At 60.2% G+C, this 22,404-nt stretch overlaps 1 protein-coding gene across 2 annotated transcripts in view; it reads left to right on the top strand.

The window, feature by feature from the left end:
• CLMN (calmin) overlaps positions 1–20,071 on the top strand; it is a 73,767-nt gene extending 53,696 nt beyond the window's left edge. Inside the window, exons 7-14 of one of the 2 annotated variants that reach the window (XM_084879102.1) lie at positions 2,301–2,494; positions 3,522–3,604; positions 7,967–9,477; positions 9,520–9,574; positions 11,780–11,973; positions 17,006–17,066; positions 17,631–17,701; positions 19,876–20,071. In XM_084879102.1, coding sequence (XP_084735228.1) covers positions 2,301–2,494; positions 3,522–3,604; positions 7,967–9,477; positions 9,520–9,574; positions 11,780–11,973; positions 17,006–17,066; positions 17,631–17,701; positions 19,876–20,044 — 2,338 coding nt within the window. In that variant the 3' untranslated portion in view covers positions 20,045–20,071. Of the gene's footprint in view, positions 1–2,300; positions 2,495–3,521; positions 3,605–7,966; positions 9,575–11,779; positions 11,974–17,005; positions 17,067–17,630; positions 17,702–19,875 lie in introns of both variants that reach the window. The other variant, XM_084879101.1, reaches the window with a different exon arrangement.
• Positions 20,072–22,404: the final 2,333 nt, after the last annotated feature.

Genomic DNA, 22,404 nt, shown 5'->3' with positions numbered 1-22,404 from the left:
GAGTTAGGTTTGGCCTTTCCAAAACTCACACCGTGCATTCCTGGCCTCCTGTGTGACCCTGTTGGTGTCGGGCCTTTACCTGGCGGTGGCCGGCTACCCCAGAGCCTCTGGGCTGTGGACAAGGCTGGGGAGAGAGCCAAGCCACACCAGCTCAGGGCCACCCTGTGCACACGCCGGTGAGCTCCTGGTGAACCGCGTTCCCACCGGCCACAGCTTCACGGTAGTAACTTCTCCCCCGCTGCCCTGCAGGGGGTCAGGCTGAGAGGACAGAGACCCCGGGACAGTGCCTGCGTGGTCCGGCACACACAAGCATCACAGAGGTCCAGGCCCTCTCCCCGTGTGCAGGGTGAAAGGCGGAAGGAAGGAGGGAGTGAGGCTGGGTGTTTGGCGTTTGGATTGAGGGGCAGAGCACGGTGGAGGTGATGTGTGCGAACAGTCATTCCATGTTGTTTAAAAAGAAATCAGCCCTATGAGCTAGGAGATCGTGGTTCGATTCCCAGTCAGGTCCACGTTGCAGGCCCGATCCCCAGTGGGGGTGTGCAGGAGGCAGCCGATCGGCATTTCTCTCTCTCATCCATGTTTCTCTCTCTCCCTCTCCCTTTCTCTCTAATAAAAGTAAATCAACCAGAGAGAGCCGGGATGATGAGGAAGGGAGGGGACCTTGGGGTGATGCCGCAGTTCTGAGTCTCCATGGCGTCAGGCCGTGGCTCCAGGGCTCTGTGCCTGTGACAGAATGTCACAGGGCACACACCACCCCGTGAAAAAGAAGCTGCTGAGACCCACAAGGCCTGCAGCTTCATAGATCGCCTGTCCTGGCATCGGTGCCCTGGCTTAGACCCACGGTGCTCCTGCTTTTCAGTGTCTGTGAATCTTAATGATCTATATATATAAAAGCCTAAGCAAATGGCGACCGGATGACTAGCCAGTAGCTATGACATGTACTGACCACCAGGGGGCAGACACTCAATGTGCACCCACAGGGGGAGTGCTGCTCAGCTGACAGAGGGGCACCAGACACCAGACTCACAGCTGGTGAACGCAGCTGCAGTGGTGGATGTCGCTCCTGCCTCTCCTGCCTCCGTGGCAGTGTTACTGAGCCATGGCGGCCGCAGGCACCGTGGAGCCGGATGGATAGAGCCGTGCGGTGCCCCGCCCGGGCTCGGGCTCCTCCCCCCGCCTGCGCTTTGTGCACTACTGCTTCCCTGGGGGGATGTCGGACTGCCAGTCTCGGCCTGATCCCCTGGCCTGTGGGGATCGGCCCATACAGGCAGGCAGACATCCCCTGAGGGTCCTGGATTGCGAGAGGGGCAGGCCAGGCTGAGGGACCCACCGGTGCGTGAATCCGTGCACGGGGCCTCTAGTTCCTAAACACAAAGGGTCGGCCGTGGGTTTGTTTCCGCGAGGACTCGGTGCGCGGTGGGGAAACGGGCAGGTCCCGGGCTGGTTTCTAACGGACAGGATGCCGGAGGATCAGCTCTCTGCGTCCCTCACAGATGGCGTCAGCTGCCACTCCCGGTGCTGCCTACGTGGCCCGTTGGGTGTCCGCCTGCCGGGGCCGCTCTTGGGGTTCAAGCTAGTATTCTCTACGGCTGCCCCCCGGGAGGTCACAGTGGGGATCCCTGTTTATCCCTGAGGAGCCTGAGGCCTGGCAGGTGCAGGGCTTGCCCAAGGCCATGGCCTGGGAAGCCAGGGTTGGTGGGGAAGGGGAGGAAAGGCCAGTGGGGTACATGGGGACTTTCTGGCTCCACGTTATCACAGCACACGCCGTCTGCTGTCCGGAATGTCATTGGTTCCGGAATGTCCCTGGTGAGATGGCATTACAGCATTGCTCCCTGTCTGTGTGGACCTCGGGGAACATGAGTCCTGTGTGGCCTCCTTTTTTTTTTTTTTTTTTTTTTAATATATTTTATTGATTTTTTCAGAGAGGAAGGGAGAGAGATAGAGAGCCAGAAACGTCGATGAGAGAGAAACATTGACCAGCTGCCTCTTGCACAACCCCTACCGGGGATATGCCCGCAACTAATGTACATGCTCCTGACCGGAATCGAACCTGGGACCTTTCAGTCCGCAGACCGACGGCTCTATCCACTGAGCCAAACTGGTTTTGGCATGTGTGGCCTCCTGTAGGACGCGTGCCTTCCTCTTCCGCGTGTCCGGAGGGAAATGTGAGGCTCCCTGCTGCTCTCCGGGGCTCAGGGTGCCTGGCCGCACTCGGAGGGAGGGAGGGAGGCCCTAGAGGCTGCTGCCCGCTGGCCCGTCCGCGGCTCCCTCTCCTGAGCGCCGGCCGCTGCTTCCCGCAGGTACGGCGTGGCGGTGCAGGACTTTGCAGGCAGCTGGCGGAGCGGGCTGGCCTTCCTGGCGGTGATCAAGGCCATCGACCCCAGCCTGGTGGACATGAAGGCGGCGCTGGAGGACTCCATGCGGGAGAACCTGGAGAAGGCTTTCCGCATCGCGCAGGACGCCCTGCACATCCCCAGGCTCCTGGAGCCGGAAGGTAGCGGCGGCTTCGCTCTCTTCCTCCTTCCCGGGTCTCACTGCCCGCGTCCCACAGGCTGTCCCGGGAGGAAACACAGAAAAACCCAGTGGGGACGTTTTATAACGCCTACGTTCCTACCGCTGGGGCCATTTCTCCAGTATTTTCCAAATATATATATTTTATTGATTTTTTACAGAGAGGAAGGTAGAGGGATAGAGAGTTAGAAACATCAATGAGAGAGAATCATCGATCAGCTGCCTCCTGCACACCCCCTACCGGGGATGTGCCTGCAACCAAAGGTACATGCCCTTGACCGGAATCGAACCCGGGACATTTCAGTCCACAGGCTGATGCTCTATCCACTGAGCCAAACTGGTTTCGGCTCTCCAGTATTTTTCTATGCATTTCATTGCGTGCATTCCGTGTACGCCTAGTTTTGTCTCTCCTTTGACATTTTAAGTTTGACACCCGTGTTTTGCGTGTGGCTAGCACGTCCTCGTTGTCTGTTTTGATTGGCTGCATCACGGACCATCAGGCAGGCTCTCCTGCCGCCGGGGCGCCCTGGGCTGTTAGGAACGGTCCTGTTTGCATCTCACTGCAGGAAACCCGGTGCCTCTCAGTTCCTCCCTCAGGCCCAGGCCCGTCCCTGTGGCCACACGTCGGAAAGGACATGCCTTCCCCGCCCCCCCCCCCCCCACCATGCACATGGCTGTCACTGAAGTGGCTTCCCCGTGGGTCAGGCTAGTGCGGGACGCCCTCTGGCAGCAAGGGGGGGTCCTGGTCACCGCCCCGCCGACAGCTGCCGTGAGCCCGCGGCTCCCGGTGGAGGGCGGAGGGATGATGGGTGACCTTGGGGATGAGGAGCCTGGGTTCTACACGCGGCCCCGTTCACAGGCCCCAGCCCCACAGCCCCCCCCGGCCCTCTTCCCCTCCGGCCAGGACAGGAAAACCGCAGCGGCCAGGGCTCCTGCACACCAGGCCCCGCGATCCTCTCTGAAAGCTGTGTGTCCGTGTGTCCTCCTAACGCCCGTGTCTCTCTCCACAGACATCATGGTTGACACGCCAGACGAGCAGTCTATCGTGACATACGTGGCACAGTTTCTAGAACATTTCCCGGAGCCGGAAGCCGTATGTTGGTTTCCCTTGCCTTTAATTCTGAAACTGTTCATTTCCATCCGCTGGACCCGGGCTTGGGCCGTGTGGTTCGAGGAGCAGGAATCATCAAAACGTGACCTCAGGCCCCTTGAGCGCTGCCCTGCCCCGTGTTAATGTCAGAGTCACGTGTGACGTGTATTACGTGAAAAGCGGGACGGGAAGTTAGGCAGCCACGCCTCTGGCAAACCCCTTCACATGCCAGACTGTACTAAGCTTATAGAAGATGCTCGCCTGTAATAAGGGTAACTTTCCTGTTTTTTTAGATGTCAGATAGACCATGTCAGATAGAACATTTTAGCAGTCTACCAGATTTTATCAAGAGGGTGAAAATTTATAAAAGACAGTGTTCAAAACTCACATTGAACAGTTTTTTTAAAATGTATTTTTATTTAGTTCACAGAGGCAGGGAGAGGGGAAGAGAGATAGAAGTATCAATGACGAGAGAGAATCATTGATTGCCTCCTGCATGCCCCCGGATCAAGCTTACAACCCAGGCAGGTGCCCTTGACCGGAATCAAACCTGGAACCCTTCAGTCCACAGGCCAACACTCTATCCACTGAGCCAAACTGGCTAGGGCTGTTATTTTTATAATAATACTAGAAGCCTGGTGCACGAAATTTGGCCAGCGATAGGGCCTTCTGGCTGCCAGCTGCCGGCCAGGGCCTTCGTTCCGCACCGCTCCCTGGTGATCATAGCGAGCGATAGAACTCCTGGTTGAACTCCTGTGGGGACACTTTGCATATTAGCCATGCACAATATACAGTCTAATACATTAAATGGTGTAGCTGTATACGTTATACAATACACAATTTGCATTCATGCACCCATGGCGTTCGGCAGCCTGGCCTGTGGGGATTGGACTGAAACCAGCAGTTCAACATCCCCCGAGAGGTCCTGGATTGTGAGAGGGTGCAGCCAGGCCAAGGGACCCCACTGGTGCACGAATCTGTGCACAGATCCTCTAGTATGATAAAGTTATATATATATATATATATATATATATATATATATATATATATATATATATTTTTTTTTTTTTTTTTTTTTTTAAAGAAGGTTCTGTGAGGCTCTCTTTTTGTATATTTTATTGATTTTTTTTACAGAGAGGAAGGGAGAGAGCTAGAGAGCTAGAAACATCGATGAAAGAGAAACATCAACCAGCTGCTTCTTGCACACCCCCTACCGGGGATGTGCCCGCAACCAACACACATGCCCTTGACCGGAATCAAACCTGGGACCTTTCAGTCCGCAAACCGACGCTCTACTGCTGAGCCAAACCGGTTTTGGCAAAAAATAATATTTTGTAAATTTCCTAGTCCATGACTAAACTTGGGGATATTTAACCCTGAGCCCTTAGAGATGTAGGCAAAGTTTGAAATCAGCTCAAACTTATGGTATTTGTAGGCATCACAGCCAGGATTCCGCAATTCTGACACTTGGGTCTCCCCAGGGCTGCAGACTGGGGCAGGGGAAGGAGAGGGGGGACCTGAGAAAGTCCCCCTGAGTCCCAGAACATAGTGCGTCACCGCAGAACAGTCCACATACATCCCCCGGGGATGGCAGATGACAAGTCCCAGCTGATCTAGGCACCCGTCGAACTGTCCTTGACAGTTCAGCTGAGCTTAGTTCATTTCAACAGGCATTTTTAAAAAAATAGTTTTTATTGATTTTTTACAGAGAGGAAGGGAGAGGGATAGAGAGAAACATCAATGAGAAACCAATCAGCAACCTCTTGCACACCTCCTACTGGGAATGTGCCCGCAACCAATGTACATGCCCTTGACTGGAATCGAACCAGGGACCCTTCAGTCCCCAGGCTGATGCTCTATCCACTGAGCCAAACCGGTTTCGGCTCAACAGACATTCTTTAAGCCCTAGCCATCCCTGTACCAGATACTGTGTCCGGCTTGATGCCCCAGTATATGGTTAATTTTGGGTTAAATGCACCATATGCGCTTGAAAAGAAGGTGTCTTATGCACTGAAAGAATTCACATTCTTTAAGTATCAATTAGGTCGAGTTGGTTAATGTGCTGTCCTCCTATTCTATAGGCATGCTGCTATTTTTTCTTCTTTTCCTATCAGTGAGTGTAGGAGAGAAATGTTTAACATCTCCAGCTCAGGATGGTGGGTTTATTTTTCTTAGCTCTGTCCGTCTTTGCTCTGTGTATGCTGAAGCCATGCTGTAAACGCATACACATTTAGGTGGTTGTATCATCCTGGTGACCAGTGGTTGCAGTTTTACTCAGGTTCTTTCTTTCTCTTGCTGGGTACTTTGTCAGATAGAAATATGTAGCCACGCCAGCTTTCTCATGCTGTTTGCATGCTGTACCTTTTTTATTTTTTTGAAAATATTTCTGTTGATTTCAGAGAGGAAGGGAGAGGAGAGAGAGATAGAAACATCCATGATGAGAGAGAATCACCGATCAGCCTCCTCTTGTACTGGGGATCAAGCCCACAACCTGGGTATATGCCCCAACAAGAAATCGAACCCTGACATCCTGGTTCATAGGTCGATGCTACCACTGAGCCATGCCGGCTGGGCTGCATGCTGTGTCTTTTTCCTTCTTTTTCTTTGCAGCGTGTGTGCTAATACACACGTCTCTTTTAAACATCTTATCATCAGGTCCGGCTCTCTAGCCATTCTGACAAGAATTAGCATGTCATTGAATGAGTGTGTTTGCTGCCACTTAAGCGATTCCATCTGCCAGCTAGACGTGCTCCCCACTGGTGCTGCCTGGGCTGCGCTCCTTCGTTCTCCCTGCCTGACCTTTTCTGGGTGATGGAGTTATTCTTTTGTCCCCATTTTAGCTCACTGTGGGCTTTTGAGCTGCATCTCCTGGTTTTATCTATCTTCTTAGGAGTTGTTCCAGGGGCTGTAATACTCACCTTGAACATACCTCAGTCTAAGGTGAATTCCTATTATAACACTTCCAGTAGAATGCTCTTTTTGTATGTTTCATATAGGCAAACATTTAATCCCACTCACGTCCTTTCCATTCCTCTGTGCTATTAGTCATCTGTCTCACTCTCAATATTCTAATCCCAATACGTTCTAACATTTTTGCTTTAAATAGTTAGGAAGCTTTTTTGGAAAACTTCCTAGTTTTTTATATTGACCCTATATTTACTATTTCAGCCATTTTTCATTCCCTCCTTCAGATTCTGGCTTCCCTCTGTGATCACTTCTCTTTAGCCCGAAGAACTGCCCGTGTATTTATTGCCTGAGGTATAGGTTAAACAGCTGTTTCAGCATCTTTATTTGCTGGGTTCTAACCCTGGCTCTTTGGTGGGTCTACTTCTAATGACTGTTGTTTCTCTTCATTATGGGTCTCATTCCCCTGCTTCTTGGTATCTTAACATTGTTTCTTTTGTGTCAGACCTAGTGTATATTTATGAACATTTCCCTCTCTTTCCCCCACCACCCAAGAACGTGGGCCTTTCCTAAGCAAGAATTTACAACGAGGAACTAAGCAATTTGGCCTTCCCAGGACTCAGGAAGGGATATGGTGCGGTTTTATTTAATTTTGGCTTTCTGGTTTCATGTAATTTTAAGGTGAGGTCAACACTCCGATTCCACCAGTGCACTGGGGACCAACCACTGCATTAGGTTGCTCTCTGCTTTGCAGCCCTGCCCACAGCTTTTTCTTGCTCAGCAAATGGCCTCGTGGGGGGAGAATTATCATTCTGTCAGGAGATTTAGTTTTGCATTTGGAGTCCTTTTCGATTCCTACCTGCCCACACCATCAGTGATGAGGTGGCTGATTTTCCTATGTCAGGTGGTCAGCGCTCCTCCTGTGCTTCCCCAGACTCGGCAGCAGACACAGAAGCTGACAGTCACCTGTCCTGTGTGGCTCAGAGGTTGGACATCATCCTTTGAACAGGAGGTCACGATTGGATTCCCGGTCAGGGCAATGCCCGGGTTGTGGGTTCAGTCCCCAGTAGGGGATGTGCAGGAGACAGCTGATCAATGATTCTCTCACATTGACGATGGGAGAGAATCATTGATCTATCTCTCCCTCCCTTTCCCTCTTTGAAATCAATAAAAATATGTTAGGGGAAAAAAGAAGCTGAAAATCTTTGCTCACTTAGAGGGCTCATCCTACTTACAGTTTAGTTCATTGAGATTTCTTTATACCAGAGCTGGGAAAGTGTAGTCTTGGTTAAATACGTTGGCAGCAGCAGTAGTCTTCGGCAACGACCTGCACTAATTAGTGAGACCCCTGAGCATTAGATCGGAGGCGGCCCTTCCTGCTGGGGTTTGCCCTTTGAGAGGGGAAGGGACACGTGGTGCTTCAGCGCTGCTGACCTCACGCTGCCCTGTGTGTCTCCGCAGGAGGATTTCGTGGACCCCGATAAAGACGCCCCCATCGAGTCCACCTTCGTCCGCATTAAAGAGACGCCCTCGGAGCAGGAGAGCACCGTCTGCTACCTGACTGACCACGGGGAGCGGGCCTACACCGTCAACCACGACACCAGCCACCCGCCCCCCTCCAAGGTCTTTGTCCTCGACAAGCCCGAGAGCGGGAAGGAAGCCCGCCCCGGGGGCGGCCCTGGCCCCAGGCCCGCAGACAGCCTCGCACTGGACTGGGACACCCACACGGCCTCCGAGAGGTCCTGCAGCCTCATGGAGCCGCCGCCGACGGAGTCTTCCATCTTGTCCAGGAAGGACAACCAGAGGTCCAGCTCCCTGCCCGCCAAGAAGACGGTGCATTTCGAGACGGACCTCTACAAGGACGCCTCCTGCAGCAAGAACCCCGCCCGCAGCCCAGACTTCTGCTTCAAGGACAGCTGGTGGAAGCAGGACGGGCGCCTCCCGGAGGAGATGGCCGAGGAAAAGGCGAGGCAGAGTGCCCTCAGGGCCCTGGAGGTCGTGTCCCCGCCGGACAGCGAGGTCAGGCCCGCTCCCACTGCCCAGAGCGCTGCCCCAGGGACCCGGGCCTCGGGGCGGCCGGCCTGCCCGGGCAAAGAGGGAGAGGAGATGGCGGCGGCCATTCTCTCGGAGATCATCGAGGTGAGGCTGCAGGGCGTGCAGGCGGCGGACGAGGAGGACGACTTCGAAGGCATTCCCCTGAAAGCCTCCAAGTTCAACAGCGACCTCGTGGACTTCGCCTCCACCAGCCAGGCTTTCGGCGAGGACCCGCCGACGCCCGAGGACGGGCCCGCGGAGGCCGAGGCGGAGGCCGCGGGGGAGCAGGCCCCGGAGGAGCAGGCCCCCGAGGAGCAGGCCCCCAAGGAGCAGGCCGAGAAGCCGGGCAAGAGGAGAAGCAAGTCCCCCCATGGGATGGCAGCCCCCGACGACGAAGACCCGCCGGGCACGCCGGAGCAGGAGGACCGCGGCCAGGAGCCGGCCCCCGGGGAGGAGCCGGCGGGCAGGAAGCCGGAGGTGTACGAGAAGGCCAAGCGTAAGTCCCCGCGGCCCCCGCGCGGGGAGGAGGAGGAGGAGGAGGAGGAGGGGGACGCTGAGGACCCCCCGGACCCGGACGGGGACCTGCCCTCCAACCCGCCCAGCAGCCGGGTCAGCCTGGAGACGCTGGGCAGCCACAGCGAGGAGGGCCTGGACTTCAAGCGCTCGCCGCCGCTCTCCAAGGTCTCCGTCATCCCGCACGACCTCTTCTACTACCCGCATTACGAGGTGCCCCTGGCCGCCGTCCTGGAGGCCTACGCCGAGGGCCCGGAGGACTTTAAAGCCGAGGACACGGACTTCGAGGACCCGGAGGACTACCTGTCCGACCTGGAGCAGAGGGAGGACGAGGACGACCTCGAGGCCTCCGAGAGCAGCGGCAGCTTCGGGGGGCTGGGGGAGGACTCCCCGATCCAGGAGCCCGACCGGGACCGGGGGGCCCCGGGAGCCAAGCCCGCCTCGGGCCCTGCCCCGGCCCCGGCCCCCGAGGACCGCCAGCAGAGGGAGGCCAGGGCCTGTGCCCCTGCAGAGAGCCGGCAGGTACGGGGCCGCCCCCGGGGGTTCTGGCTCTCGGAGCTCAGCCCCTGTCCCTGCACAGCCCCTCCAGGGCCCGCCAGGCTGGTGGGCTGGGCTGGTCTCTCCCTGGAGAGAGGGGCGTTTGCGATGAAGGTTTGGGTTTTGGGACCCCCCCCTCCCCGCCCCAACAGGGCCTGCAATCGGGAGACAAAGGTGTGTTTTGCTTGGTAGTTTGGGGTGAAAGGTGAAGGTGGGGTGCACGGAACCCCATGATAGATGACGATGCTCTGGCCCACGCAGTGGAGGGTGGAGGGAGGGCCCAGGGGTCTCGGGGGAACGAGCCGGCCTGCTGGGGGGCCTCGGGAGGAGGGGGCTGAACAGCCTTGTGAGGCACTCAGGGCGGAGGCCGGCGCAGTCGCGGCGTTGATGGATTTGCCAGCTCTGCACAGGGGCGCGGCCCCCAGGAGCGCAGGGGGAGCTCCGGGGAGGCGAGCGTGGCAGGGCCATTGGCCCTTGGAGTGGGGGGTCTCACTCTGTCTGTCTTGGGGTGGAGAAGAGGGCTGGATGGGTCCCCAGGGGCCACTGCCATCTCCTGTCTGCCCCCACGTGAAGGATCCCGACCCCGGTCCTCCGCCCCCCCTACCTGCTGTCTGCTGGCATGTGGGAAGCCAGCCCCGTCCCAGAAGGCTCTTCCCGCCACAAACCCCAAGATCCAGGGGCTAAAAGTGCCCCCCAGGGAGCTCCGGTCTTGGGGTCCTCAGATTGGGGGGCCGGGGCAGCAAATGGGCTGTTCTCTGGGCGGTTATGAGCCAAACGTCTCTCTTAGGACAAAAGGCGGGGGACCGAGTGTGGGTGGAAAGAAAGCCCGTGTGGCCTTCGCCCCTCGGAGGGTGGAAATGGCTAACTAGGGGCTCAGCCCCCGCACCCCGCACCCGGCCGGTGAACCGGCCAATGGCATCGCAGAGGTGCCGCTTCTCTCTTCCACATTCCTTGCTGTCGTTGCCAAAAGCAGGTTGCACACCGCTCGTGTGCCCGCCAGTGGCCAGGTGACCGGGGCGGGGCTGGGAGGGGAGCCAGAGGCCTGGACTGGAGCTCTGATCCTGAGCCGGGTCTGCCTCAGTCCTGACCCGCTCCCTCTGGCGCTCACCTGCCCATGAGCAGGTGTCCACTGTCATTGGCCCCGAGTGCAGCCCCGGCCTGGATCCCTGTGGGTCCGCGGACGGGGGGTGCATCTCGGAGTGGCAGGGGGGTCTGTGAGCCTCGCTCCCTGGCAGCCAGGACAGCGCAGGAGGGAGCACTTCTCTCAGACCTGGCCCTCCCTCCAGGAAAAAAGAAAAATGTGCCTTCCAAAGAGACCAGACCATGGCAGGTTCCTCTGGTCTTTAAAAGGAAAGCAGGTGTCTCCTCATTTCACCTCTCAGGAAGGTGCCGTTGATGCCGGAGGCGGGGCTGGCGGTTCACATTGCCGAGGGCGTTTTCCTTTCTGCTCCGTGGCTCTTTGTTCTGTGGCTGCTCCACCGGCCAGGCCAGCCCCTCCGTCCGCCGCCTGCCCGAAGGGCCTCTCCGGACCAGGCTCCCGCCATTCCCATGCCTCTCGGTTTCCCTCGGGGCCTGCGGTGGGGGTCAGGGTGCCGGCTGTGCCCGCTGCTCAGAGCGCTCCGTATCGGCGGTGCCCCAGCACCACCTCTGGCCGAGAGCACCGGGACTGGCCTCCCTGCTGCCGGCTGTCCGCGTGTCCGCGTGCGCGCCTCTCCACACTCGGCGACCTGTGCCCGCTTGGGCCCCCCGGTGTCTGTTTAAGCGGGTGATGGTTGTGTGGAGGGTCCTGCCCCCGCCCTTGGAGAGGGACATCCTTTATAGGCGTGTTGTGGGAAGTGGTTGGTAATTATTATACCCATTTGACAGACGAGGAGACTGAGGGTCAGAGAGGTCAAGTCCATCGCTCAGGGTCAGAGAGCTGGCCTGGTCAGGGCTTTAAACTATAGGCTAGGGACTCCAGACCTCGTGCCGTTTCTCCTCGCCCGTCTGGAGCATGTGAACTCGTACGGGACAGGCGTTGGGGGTGTTGAGGGCTCCCCTCCCCGGCAGGCTGGGCTGGAGGGAACTCGTGGAGAGGCGGTGAGAGGGGCCCCACTGGGCCTTGGAATCCGGGCGCTGGGCGGCGCCCCTCCCTCGGGGTCTCGGCGTGAGATGCTGACTTCCGTTTGGTTGTCTTGTCCCTGACCCCAGGACTCCCCAGACCCGGGGCACGTGGGAAGCCCTTCGGAAGAGAAGGCGGCGGAGGAGTCGGTCAGCAGCAAGAAGAAAGAGAAAAAGAAGCACGTGGACGACGTGGAGAGCTCCATCTTGCTCGCCCCCGGGGCGGGGCGGTCCTCGGAGGAGCTGGAGGAGGACCCCCCGGGCTTCCACCGAGTCCCCTCCAGGTACGCTGGGAGACGCACTAGAGAGCCGGGGCCTCGAACCCAGCACGTCACTAGTTCCTGATGGGGCGGGGTTGTGGGGGCGGGACTGGCAGCAAGGAACCTTCGTAAGATGGTTCTTCCTATCCACACCAAATTCGCCTGGTAAGGCAGCCTTTTGCCAGAGTCAGAAACCGATGCCTCAGCCTCCGCCCGGGGTCCCGCCTGCCCTCCCCGTCACCGGCCCGCTGCCAAGTGGCATGGGGAGGACGGGGCTGCCTCCTCCCTCCCGGGTCCCCGAGGGCAGTAGTGGTGAGCAGCGGGCAGTGGCGGTGAGCAGCGGGCAGTGGCGGTGAGCAGTGGGCAGTGGCGGTGAGCAGCGGGTGGTGAGCAGCGGGCGGTGGCGGTGAGCAGCGGGCGGTGGCGGTGAGCAGCGGGTGGTGAGCAGTGGGCGGTGGCGGTGAGCAGCGGGTGGTGGCGGTGAGCAGCGGGCAGTGGGCGGTGAGCAGCGGGCGGTGGCGGTGAGCAGGGGGCAGTGGCGGTGAGCAGCGGGTGGTGAGCAGTGGGCAGTGGTGGTGAGCAGCGGGCAGTGGCGGTGAGCAGCGGGCGGTGGCGGTGAGCAGCGGGCAGTGGGCGGTGAGCAGCGGGCGGTGGCGGTGAGCAGGGGGCAGTGGCGGTGAGCAGCGGGTGGTGAGCAGTGGGCAGTGGTGGTGAGCAGCGGGCAGTGGCGGTGAGCAGCGGGCAGTGGCGGTGAGCAGCGGGCAGTGGCGGTGAGCAGCGGGCAGTGGCGGTGAGCAGCGGGTGGTGAGCAGCGGGCAGTGGCGGTGAGCAGCGGGCAGTGGCGGTGAGCAGCGGGCAGTGGCGGTGAGCAGCGGGCAGTGGCGGTGAGCAGCGGGTGGTGAGCAGCGGGCGGTGGCGGTGAGCAGCGGGCAGTGGCGGTGAGCAGCGGGTGGTGAGCAGCGGGCAGTGGCGGTGAGCAGCGGGCAGTGGCGGTGAGCAGCGGGTGGTGAGCAGCGGGCGGTGGCGGTGAGCAGCGGGCAGTGGCGGTGAGCAGCGGGCAGTGGCGGTGAGCAGCGGGCAGTGGCGGTGAGCAGCGGCGTGGCTGCCCAGGGGGCGTGGGGTGTGAAAAGCAGTGGCCTCGGAGACTCGGTCGCGGGCTGGGCGGCTGGAAGTGGAACTTCGCTGACGGTCGGCGTCCCCCAGACTGGGAAGCGCCGAGCGGGTGGGCCGGAGGAGACCTTGCGTAGCTGTCACAGGGCGTTGGGACTTTGGTGCTGCGGCTTCACCTGGGAGTTTGGATCTAAAGAGCTCAGGACGGTTCCGCTATCTCAGGGAGGATCGTGAACTTGGGCTGATCAGCCCTCGGTGTGCAGCAGGCCTCTAGCCTCACTCCGAGGCCTCCGGTGGGCGGATCTGTCCCCGGGGAATGCGTAGCTGCTGACTCAGGGGCCCTGGCCTCTCCCCAGGCCACTCCCTGCCCTGGTGTCTCTGTCTTCCCTCTGTGCTCAGCACCTCCCTTGCGTCTCCTCCCTGACTCCCGGAGGAGGGCTAGGCCTGGGCTCCCGATGGCGGATGGCGGCTTGCAGCCCTCCGCCCAGGATGCCGCAGACGGGGTCTCGGGCTCAGAGTGGGGCTGCCCTCGCTGCCTGTGAGGGGGGCCATCCTGGCTGCAAGGGGGGTTGTTGAGGTTTGCATTTGGGGTGCTGATCAGCCCAGCCCGGAGAGCCGAGGTGTGGCTGGTTGTGGGACCGGGGGCCTGCGGGCGGGGGGGTGTCTTAGTGTGCAGCTGGACCTGCTGTGCATGCTGCTGACACTGTACACGCACGGCCCGGCTATAACCTACCTGATCACAACCCGGGGAGGGTCCGGGGGTCCCTCGCCAGGCCGCTTGGCTTCTCCCGGAGCGAGTTAGTTCTCAGGAACCTGTGGGCGGCCGCCCTGTGCGGTGTCCGCTGGGCTTGGGGACTGCCAAAGTGAGTCATAGCGGGTTCAGGCTCAGCTCTGTTCCCCCAGGCCTCCCAGCGAGAGAGAGAGAGAGAGAGAGAGAGAGAGAGAGAGAGAGAGAGAGAGAGAGAGAGAAGATGCTCCTCCCGGCCTCCAGGGACTGGGACTGGAGGGGACACCTCAGGCGCCAGGAGGAAGCGGGGACATTAGGCCTCGGAGGCGGGTGGAGGCTCGGATGGCGGGGGGCTGACCTGCGTGTGCGGCGAGCGCTGAGGACTGTGGGATTGGCCCTGGGAGCGAGGAAGGCATTGCGGTGAAGGAACAGCTGGGCATGCAGCTGGCACACTGCGGCATCGGCACATGCTGTGGCAGCTGAGGGGGCGGGAGGTGGCCGTGGGAAAGGGAGCAGCGGGCTGTATGCTGGGTCCAGAGGTTCCAGCAAAACCCGTGCTGTGGGGGAGACACACGGAGAGGGGGAGGGGGCGGACTTCTCTGCAGGAAGAGGCCTGTGACCTTCATGGCAACGGTTCCACTGCTCTCTGCCCGGAGGGTGTGCCCCATGGAGGCGTGTGTGTGCAGGGTGTGCCCCGTGGAGGCGTGTATGTGCAGAGGTGTGCCCGTGGAGGCGTGCGTGTGCAGAGGTGTGCTCGTGGAGGCGTGTGTGTGCAGGGTGTGCCCCGTGGAGGCATGTGTGTGTGCAGAGGTGTGCCTGTGGAGGCGTGTGTGTGCAGGGTGTGCCCCGTGGAGGCATGTGTGTGTGCAGAGGTGTGCCTGTGGAGGCGTGTGTGTGCAGGGGTGTGTCCTGTGGAGGTGTGTGCAGGGGTGTGTCCTGTGGAGGTGTGCAGGGGTGTGTCCTGTGGAGGTGTGTGCAGGGGTGTGTCCTGTGGAGGTGTGTGCAGGGTGTGCCTGTGGAGGTGTGTGCAGGGGTGTGTCCTGTGGAGGTGTGTGCAGGGTGTGCCTGTGGAGGTGTGTGCAGGGGTGTGTTCTGTGGAGGTGTGTGCAGGGGTGTGCCTGTGGAGGTGTGTGCAGGGTGTGCCTGTGGAGGTGTGTGCTGGGGTGTGCCTGTGGAGGTGTGTGTGTGCAGGGGTGTGTCCTGTGGAGGTGTGTGCAGGGTGTGCCTGTGGAGGTGTGTGCAGGGGTGTGTTCTGTGGAGGTGTGTGCAGGGGTGTGCCTGTGGAGGTGTGTGCAGGGTGTGTCCTGTGGAGGTGTGTGCAGGGGTGTGCCTGTGGAGGTGTGTGCAGGGTGTGTCCTGTGGAGGTGTGTGCAGGGATGTGCCTGTGGAGGTGTGTGTGCAGGGGTGTGTCCGTGGAGGCGTGTGCAGGGGTGTGCCCCGTGGAGGTGTGTGCAGGGTGTGCCTGTGGAGGCGTGTGCAGGGGTGTGCCCCTTGGAGGTGTGTGCAGGGATGTGCTCCTGGTGTGACTGAGTGAGGACCACGGGGCCCTCCTGGGCCGGGCCAGCTCAGCTGCTCCCTTGGTGTGGACGTGCGGAGGTTAAGGCAGGACCTGGCCCCGGGCGACGGCATGGGACTGAGCACATGCATCTCTTCCCAGGATGCTTTTCCACTGGCTCTTGGCTCAGTCACCACCTCTGGCTTCCTATTGGTCAAGGCGGGAAGGCCCGTTGTCCCCAGCCTGCTGGACCTGGTGACCTGTCTCCGTCCACCTCAGGCACCCCCCCCCCCCCTCCCAGCACTCCCCAGCTGGTTTTAGTTGAGGTCCTGGAATGCCCACCCTCACCCAGTTCCTTCCCCTGTGAGGACCCTCTGCTCCTGCCTGTCTCCTGCCATGCTGCTCCCTTGGGTCCATCCCAGCTTCCCTACCGCTTCCTCCAGGCAGCCCTCTGGGATTCCTCCAGGCTGCCTTTTGCCCGCCGTTCTATGTCTCACGGCCCCTGCTCTTGTCAAAGCAGGTTTCTCTAACCCTCTGTGGAGGAGCATGTTTGCCAGGGGCTGCCATCCGGAGGCCAGCAAGCATCCTGGTGGGGGGGGGGCACACCAGCATTGCCCTGGCACGTGGCACCGCCTGGCTGCAGTTGGCATTCGGGAGGTGGACGAATAAAGGAAGGAACGTATGTTACAGGCAGTGCCGGCTCCCGGGGAGAGCCGGGGCTCGGCGCCTGGCCCAGCGCCTGGCATGCAGTGGGTGCTGTGCTTGCGGGGAGAACACAGTCAGGGCGGACCTCGTTAGTCCCCTGAGGATGGCGCTGTCACACACGGCCCGTCTCGATGAAAGCGAGTGGGCACGGGGTGGAGGGAGAATGGGGACCTCCCTATGAGGACGCGCTTTTTGCCAGAAAACCACAAATACGGGAGAGGGCCTGCACCCGGGCCTAGCGCTGTGCCGCTCTCAAGGACACGGCTCTTTTTCTCCGTGGGCGCACCTGCTGTTCTGTCCCTGTGCGTGACGCCGGCCGGCAGACCAGCACAGGCTTTGGGTGAAGGACAAGGGCTGGGGAGTTCCTTTAGAATCAGATGCCTGGTCTCTGGGCCCGGGCTGCCACACAGTAGGTCTCCCAGGAGCACACGAGATGACTGTCTGCCGGCCGCGGTGACACCCAGCACCTAGTTTTCCTGCTGAGCAGCTGACGGGCCCCTCTGGCCTGCAGGGCCCTGTTACCCTCCCCCTCCCCCCCACCCCCCTCCCAGCTCTGTGAAGAGCGGGTGGTCCTTTTCAGCGATGAGGAAGACTGACCGTGGGAGGTCAGAGGTCTATCCCACAGCAGCCTCAGAGCCACGGTCAGGAAAGCAGCCTGACCATGAGAAGCGGAGGTCCATCGCTCTCCCAGCCCGCGGGTGGACCCGCAGAGGGCGGCGGGCCGGTCCCCTCCGGGCTGCTGGGGAGAGGGCGCTTCCTGTGCGCAGTCCCGTGGCTCCCACGAACGGTGCTTGGCCTTCTCCGTGGAGAGCTTGCTCACCGTGTCTTCCTGTGGACGAGGGCCCCGCCTCTCCATCCGCCCCGCATCCATAGTGTGCTCCAGCCTGTGCCAGAGGTCTCACCCCCCGGGCGGGGTCCAAGGTCGCGGCTCGCCTAATTGGAAGGCAGAGGCGCCGGGAGGTGGCCGAGCCCGAGGAGCCGCCGGCGGCCCCAATCCGAAACGTGTGTTTGTTTTTCAGGACTAGCCACAGCGACTCCAGCATTTACATTCGGAGACATACTAATAGGTCTTTGGATTCGGTTAGTATGCGAATTTCTTCTTCCTCTGAGCGCCACTGCTAATCACTTCCTTCCCATCCTTCCTCCTCCCCAGCGCCAGCGGGGATAGAAGGCAAGCACCTCGGAATCTCGTTGTTAAGCACAGCCCAGTGGGATGTCCCGTTGGGGCCATAAGGGATGTAAATAAAGGATGATTTTAAAGCCCAGAGGTCTCTTTGTGATATAAGGCAGTGCCTCCAGTGCCCCCCCCCCCGCCCCCGAAAGAGAAGTTCCGTGAGGGGTGCACCAGAAGCGAGGGCCCTGACACTTGCAAGAACGTACCTCTGGGTGTGTTGGGACCCAAAGCACCACGGTCCACAGCCCTGATTCAGGGGAGGGGGCCCCCCGTTGGGAGGGGGCGGGACAGGAGAGAGGGGGAGGAACAAGGACATGGCTGAGCGCTTGGACTTGGGAGCCAGGTGTTCACAGTACTGAGAGAAGCAGGGCGTGCTCGGCTTTGTGTGTTGAATGTCGTTCTGTTTTCCGCTCCGGAGATTGCGTCTTTACTAACCGGGCTGCGGGCTTTGTCTGTGAATCTCACTGCAGGACCACTCTAGCTTCGTTCAGCTGAGGAATGCTGCCGACCTGGACGACAGGAGGAACCGCATGCTAACCAGGTGGGGGGCTCTCCTCCGAGGGTGGGGGGGTCTCCCAAACCCTCTTCTGTGTTAATGGGGGGTGGCTGCGCTCCAGCGAGGCGTGGGCGGCCCCAAGGCTGAGTCAGAGAGCATGCCCGGGAACGGACCGGTTCCAGAGAGAATGAGTGGGAGGGAAGCATGATCCGAACGCAAGGAGCGTGCTGCTGCTGCTGCGCCGAGAGACAGGCGTGGGCCGTGGGCCCCGGGGAGAGCCGGCGGGAGAGGAAGGCAGGGGACACGGGGGCAGGCCGCCGCGCCTGACGGCCCCGTTCCTTCTGTCGCCTCTGCAGGTACAATACTCAGAGGCTCACTGAGCTGATTTTACAGTTCTATGGCATCAGAGCAGACATGAAGCGGGAGTACAAACATGCCAGGATGTCCATGAAAGTATCTGCCCCCTGGAGGACCGGGCTCGGCTGCCCACCGCTGACCGCTGCCCATTTAGCACCCAGCGAGCCAGAGGCGCCTCTAGCACCCGGGCAGACTGCTCCCGTGCCTGTTTGAGGCGCCGACTGCCCCACTTTATTGATCGTGTTTAATGTTTGCCGCGGATTTGAACGGGCTTGACAGGACTTAATCATTGGAGTGGAAAGCCTCTGCCTGAACATGACCCCACACCCAGGAGCGCGGGGCCCAGAATCCCACCTCTGGCTCCTCCCCGAGGCCAGGCCCGCTCCGCTCTCCCGCCCTGGCAGGGGAAGGTGAACTCACATTTTCCGTGAGGCTCCACACGTTCCCAGGGAAACAGCACTCAGCTTTTATGAGGGAGTCACGCAGGAAATTGGAACCTGTGAGGGGGGGACGTGCAGTCAGTTTTCCACATCGTTTTTTTAAAAAAAAAAAAAAATACATTTTCACTGATTTCAGAGAGGAAGGGAGAGGGAGAGAGACATCCGTGATGAGAGAGAATCCTGGACCATCGGCTGCCTCCGGCACGCCCCCTCCCGGGGACCGAGCCCGCAACCCGGCCTGTGCTCTGAACAGGAATCCAACGGTGACTTCCTGTTCACAGGTCGATGCTCAACCACCGAGCCACACCAGCAGGGCCGTTTCCCATGACTTTTGAACATTTATTGCCTTTGCAATAAAGAATATAGTTTAAATTTTCGCTAAACACAGTTTTGAGAAAGAGAAAGCAACCCTGTCCGTTGTCCGTTTTCTGCTTGTGAATCACTGGGTTCCTAGGACAGTGGTCGGCAAACCGCGGCTCAGTAACCACATGCGGCTCTTTGGCCCCTGAGTGCGGCTCTCCCACAAAATACCACGCACACTGCGATTGAAACTTCGTGGCCCGTGCGCAGACGTCAGTTGTCGGCCTGGGCGAGTCTGTTTTGAAGAAGTGGTTCTAATGCCGAGCTGACCACTGTCCTAGGCCGAGGCTGATGTCAGCCCCGCCTGGCCGGGCCTGTCCCTGTGCGGAGACAGTCGGATGGAGGAGTGTCTGTTCCCTCTCAGAACCTCCGGCACAAGCCCCCCCAGAATCCCAGTGAGCTTCACACGGAGGCTCCCGGCACCCCTTCCAGCCAGATGGTGGCCCCGGCCCTTTCCTTGGTGAACATTCGGAACTTCTGGGCTCTGTGCACCAGGCAAAAGCTAGAGGTCACTTTAATGCTATCTTCGGGGGGCGGGGGGAGAGAAGAAGAAAAAGAAAGACTAATCTGACCAAAAGCAAATCTAGTCATTGTTTTAAAAGCCCCAAGCCAAACTTGGTGGTCGTTTCTGGTTTTGGGCTTTTGTTTCTGGTGGCTGTTTTCAAGTGATCTGACATCAGGGAATGCTCTGTTCCTTCCGATGACCCAGGACAGCCCCTCTGTCCCTAAACACAGGACTGTCCGTGTCCAGCTGTGTGAGGGCCACTGAGCGGAAAGGAAGGTGTCCTGGCCTGGGAGTGAGACCTGGGCCAGAGCCCGGCTCCATCACAGTCATTGTGTAGCCCCGGGCAAGCCCCGTCCCCCAGCGAGCCTCAGTGTGCCCATCTGTGCAATGGGCTAGCAGCTCTTCCCTCTTCGTGCTGTGGACGCCTGGCCCCTAGCGCCCTCCGTGAGCCTGCATTGCCCGCAGCTCTCCCGCTGGGCTGTGGGGTAGGAGCCGGGGAGCCGGTGGGGCCCGCCGCCCGGGGCCCCTCTTTTAACGGCCGTGTCTCCCTCCTGCAGGAAGGCCAACCACTCGGGCGAAGCCGCGCCGCGGGAGAGCCAGAGCCCGCCCAGCGACGCCCTGGCGCAGTTCGTGCAGCAGCCCGACATGATGTACTTCCTCCTCTTCCTCTGGCTGCTGGTGTACTGCCTGCTGCTCTTCCCCCAGCTGGACGTGAACCGGCTCTGAGCGCCGCCAATAAAGACAGAGACCGGACCGGCGGGCCTGCGTGCTCCTTCCCGCCCGGCCTGGGCGGCTCCCCCGCGGGCACTGAGGGTCTCCCAGCAGACGTGGGCGCTCGCTGCTGCTGCTTCACCATTCCTCCTCCTCCTCTCAGGCCGCGTCCTCGGAGGTGGGGGGTGGGGGGTGGGGGGTGCGGGTCCCCCGTGGGCCTGGTTCTGCGTGCCTTGCTCTGTTGGAATCTAGCCATAGCCGGTCTCAGCCTGCCCCACACGGGGTCCTTCGGTCCTGGTGCCTCGAGGTCCGCTCCGCTCCCGATGAGAAAGGGGGTGGGTGCCCCCGGCAGAGCCTCCGCCTCTTCCTGGGGGGTGGGGGGGTGTTGGAGCAAAGGTGCCTGGTAACGTGCGCCTGTGCGGTCTGGCGGTGGGGGACATTCGGGGGCCACAGCTGCCACTCGCTGTGAGCTGCGGGCACATTTTTTGTCTCCGAGCGGTAAGGGTGCATTTTAAATTCACTCTGCATTGATTGACCTGGCGGGGGGGGGGTGGGGGGGGGGGTGGGGGGCGGGACTGGATTTTCAGATCTTTTCCACCATTGGAACCCTTCTTTCAAATGAATTCTTGGGGCGGAGTGAGGGCAGTCTAGATCAGTGGTCGGCAAACTGCGGCTCTCGAGCCACATGCGGCTCTTTGGCCCCTTGAGTTCTTAGCCAAGGTCAGCTTAGGAGTCCCCTAATTAAGTTAATAACAGTGTACCTATCTATATAGTTTAAGTTTAAAAAATGTGGCTCTCAAAAGAAATTTTAGTCGTTGTGCTGTTGATATTTGGCTCTGTTGACTGATGAGTTTGCCGACCACTGGTCTTGATGATATATCAAAAGCTGAGTTCTGGCCGACACGGGGCGGGCCTGGGCCCCTCCCACTTTGCCTGGGCAGCCCCCTGGCTTCCATGGAGGGCTCCGGGGGGGTCTGTGCGAACCCCAAGACCCCACCTGCACTGCGGGAGCCTGGAGAAAGCCGGAGGAGGACGACCGGAGAGGCTGGCCCAGAGCCAGCTCCGCTGGTGGCACCGCTGGGCATGGTTTGGCAGGTTCCTGCCCCCAACGGCCTGGGCGCACCTGCCTGGCCTGCGGTCTCGGCTCAGGCCTCCTCTGTGGTCCTTCGCGACGGTTTTCCTGAAAAGGCCGGCAGTTTGGGGGAGAGAGAGGCACCAGCTGCTCCCGCCCTCCAGCTGGGCCCCCTCTGCGCCTGCTTCCTGCAGAGGCAGGTCCCGGGACCGTGTGGCTTCCTCCCCATTGAGCTTAAGTCAGGTGACACTTGTAAACAAGCTGTCCGGTCAGGAGGGCCCCTCAGACAGCATCTGGTCCAGCTGAACCCTGCGAGGCAGAGGGGATTGGCCACGGTCGCCCGTCCCACCAGGAGCAGACTCGCCAACGCCGCCCAACACCCAGCCGAGAGTCACCCCTTTTAGGGAAACTTCTCATTGAGGAAAGGCTCCCAGGGAAAACGCTGGATATGAAAGGAGGTAGAGAAGCCTGCAGGACAAACCTCAGGGGTTGTGCCCACGAATGTCCTAAAAAGAGAGAGAGTGATTAGATAAAAATGACCTGATTGGACGCAAAACCAGATTTTCCAGGCCAACTTCCAACCGCAGTTCCGTTCCGTGCTGGGATGTCTCTATTCACTCTGGAGCCCGCCCCCTCTTCCTGTCGGGGACCCGTGACCTCATCCACGAACCACGCGTGCCCCTTACCCAGCCACGGGCTCGTCTGTGCCGGCAGCGGGGCTCCGGCTGGCAGAGCCCCAGCGTGGCCACAGGACCCGCAGCCCACCTGCCTCCGGCCGCTCTGACTCGGCCGCCTTCTCCCCGCGCGCCGACCCCGCCGTCTCAGCCGAAGCCGCGGGAGCTGGAGCCAGTCCACCCAGAAGGCTCGTGTCCGTGGAAAACGGGCTGGCGATGGGCGCCCGGCCTCCCCGCAGGCTCAGACCATGAGGGTGATGCCGGGGGTGTGAGAACCCCGAGTGCCACAGCGCCCGCCCCATGCAGATGCTCCGAGGCCCGGGGAAGGGCTGGCTCAGGCGTCAGACCATTTCATGGACGGCTGGACCTTGTTCATGGCTTCTCTCGCCCCTCACGTGTCATATTGCCCAAAGCCGCCCCCTGGCCAGGTGCCGAAACGTCGTTTGGCTCAGGTCGGCAGCCAACTGAGCTCTTTCTTTTTTTAAGGAGAAAACATTTCTCATTTGAGGAGAGGCCCACAGGGGAAACGCTGGCTATAAAAGGTGGCTAGAGAAGCCTGCGGGACAAGCCACCCCGGGGGTTTAATGTTTAGAAACAGAATTTACTTTAGACTCTAGTCCAAGGAATCC

The sequence above is a fragment of the Pipistrellus hanaki genome, assembly GCF_964339955.1.
Source record: "Pipistrellus hanaki genome assembly, chromosome: 1".
Taxonomy (NCBI): Eukaryota; Metazoa; Chordata; class Mammalia; order Chiroptera; family Vespertilionidae; genus Pipistrellus; species Pipistrellus hanaki.
The sequence above is the reverse complement of the archived record's forward strand: the minus strand, read 5'-3'. Positions and strand labels throughout refer to the sequence as shown.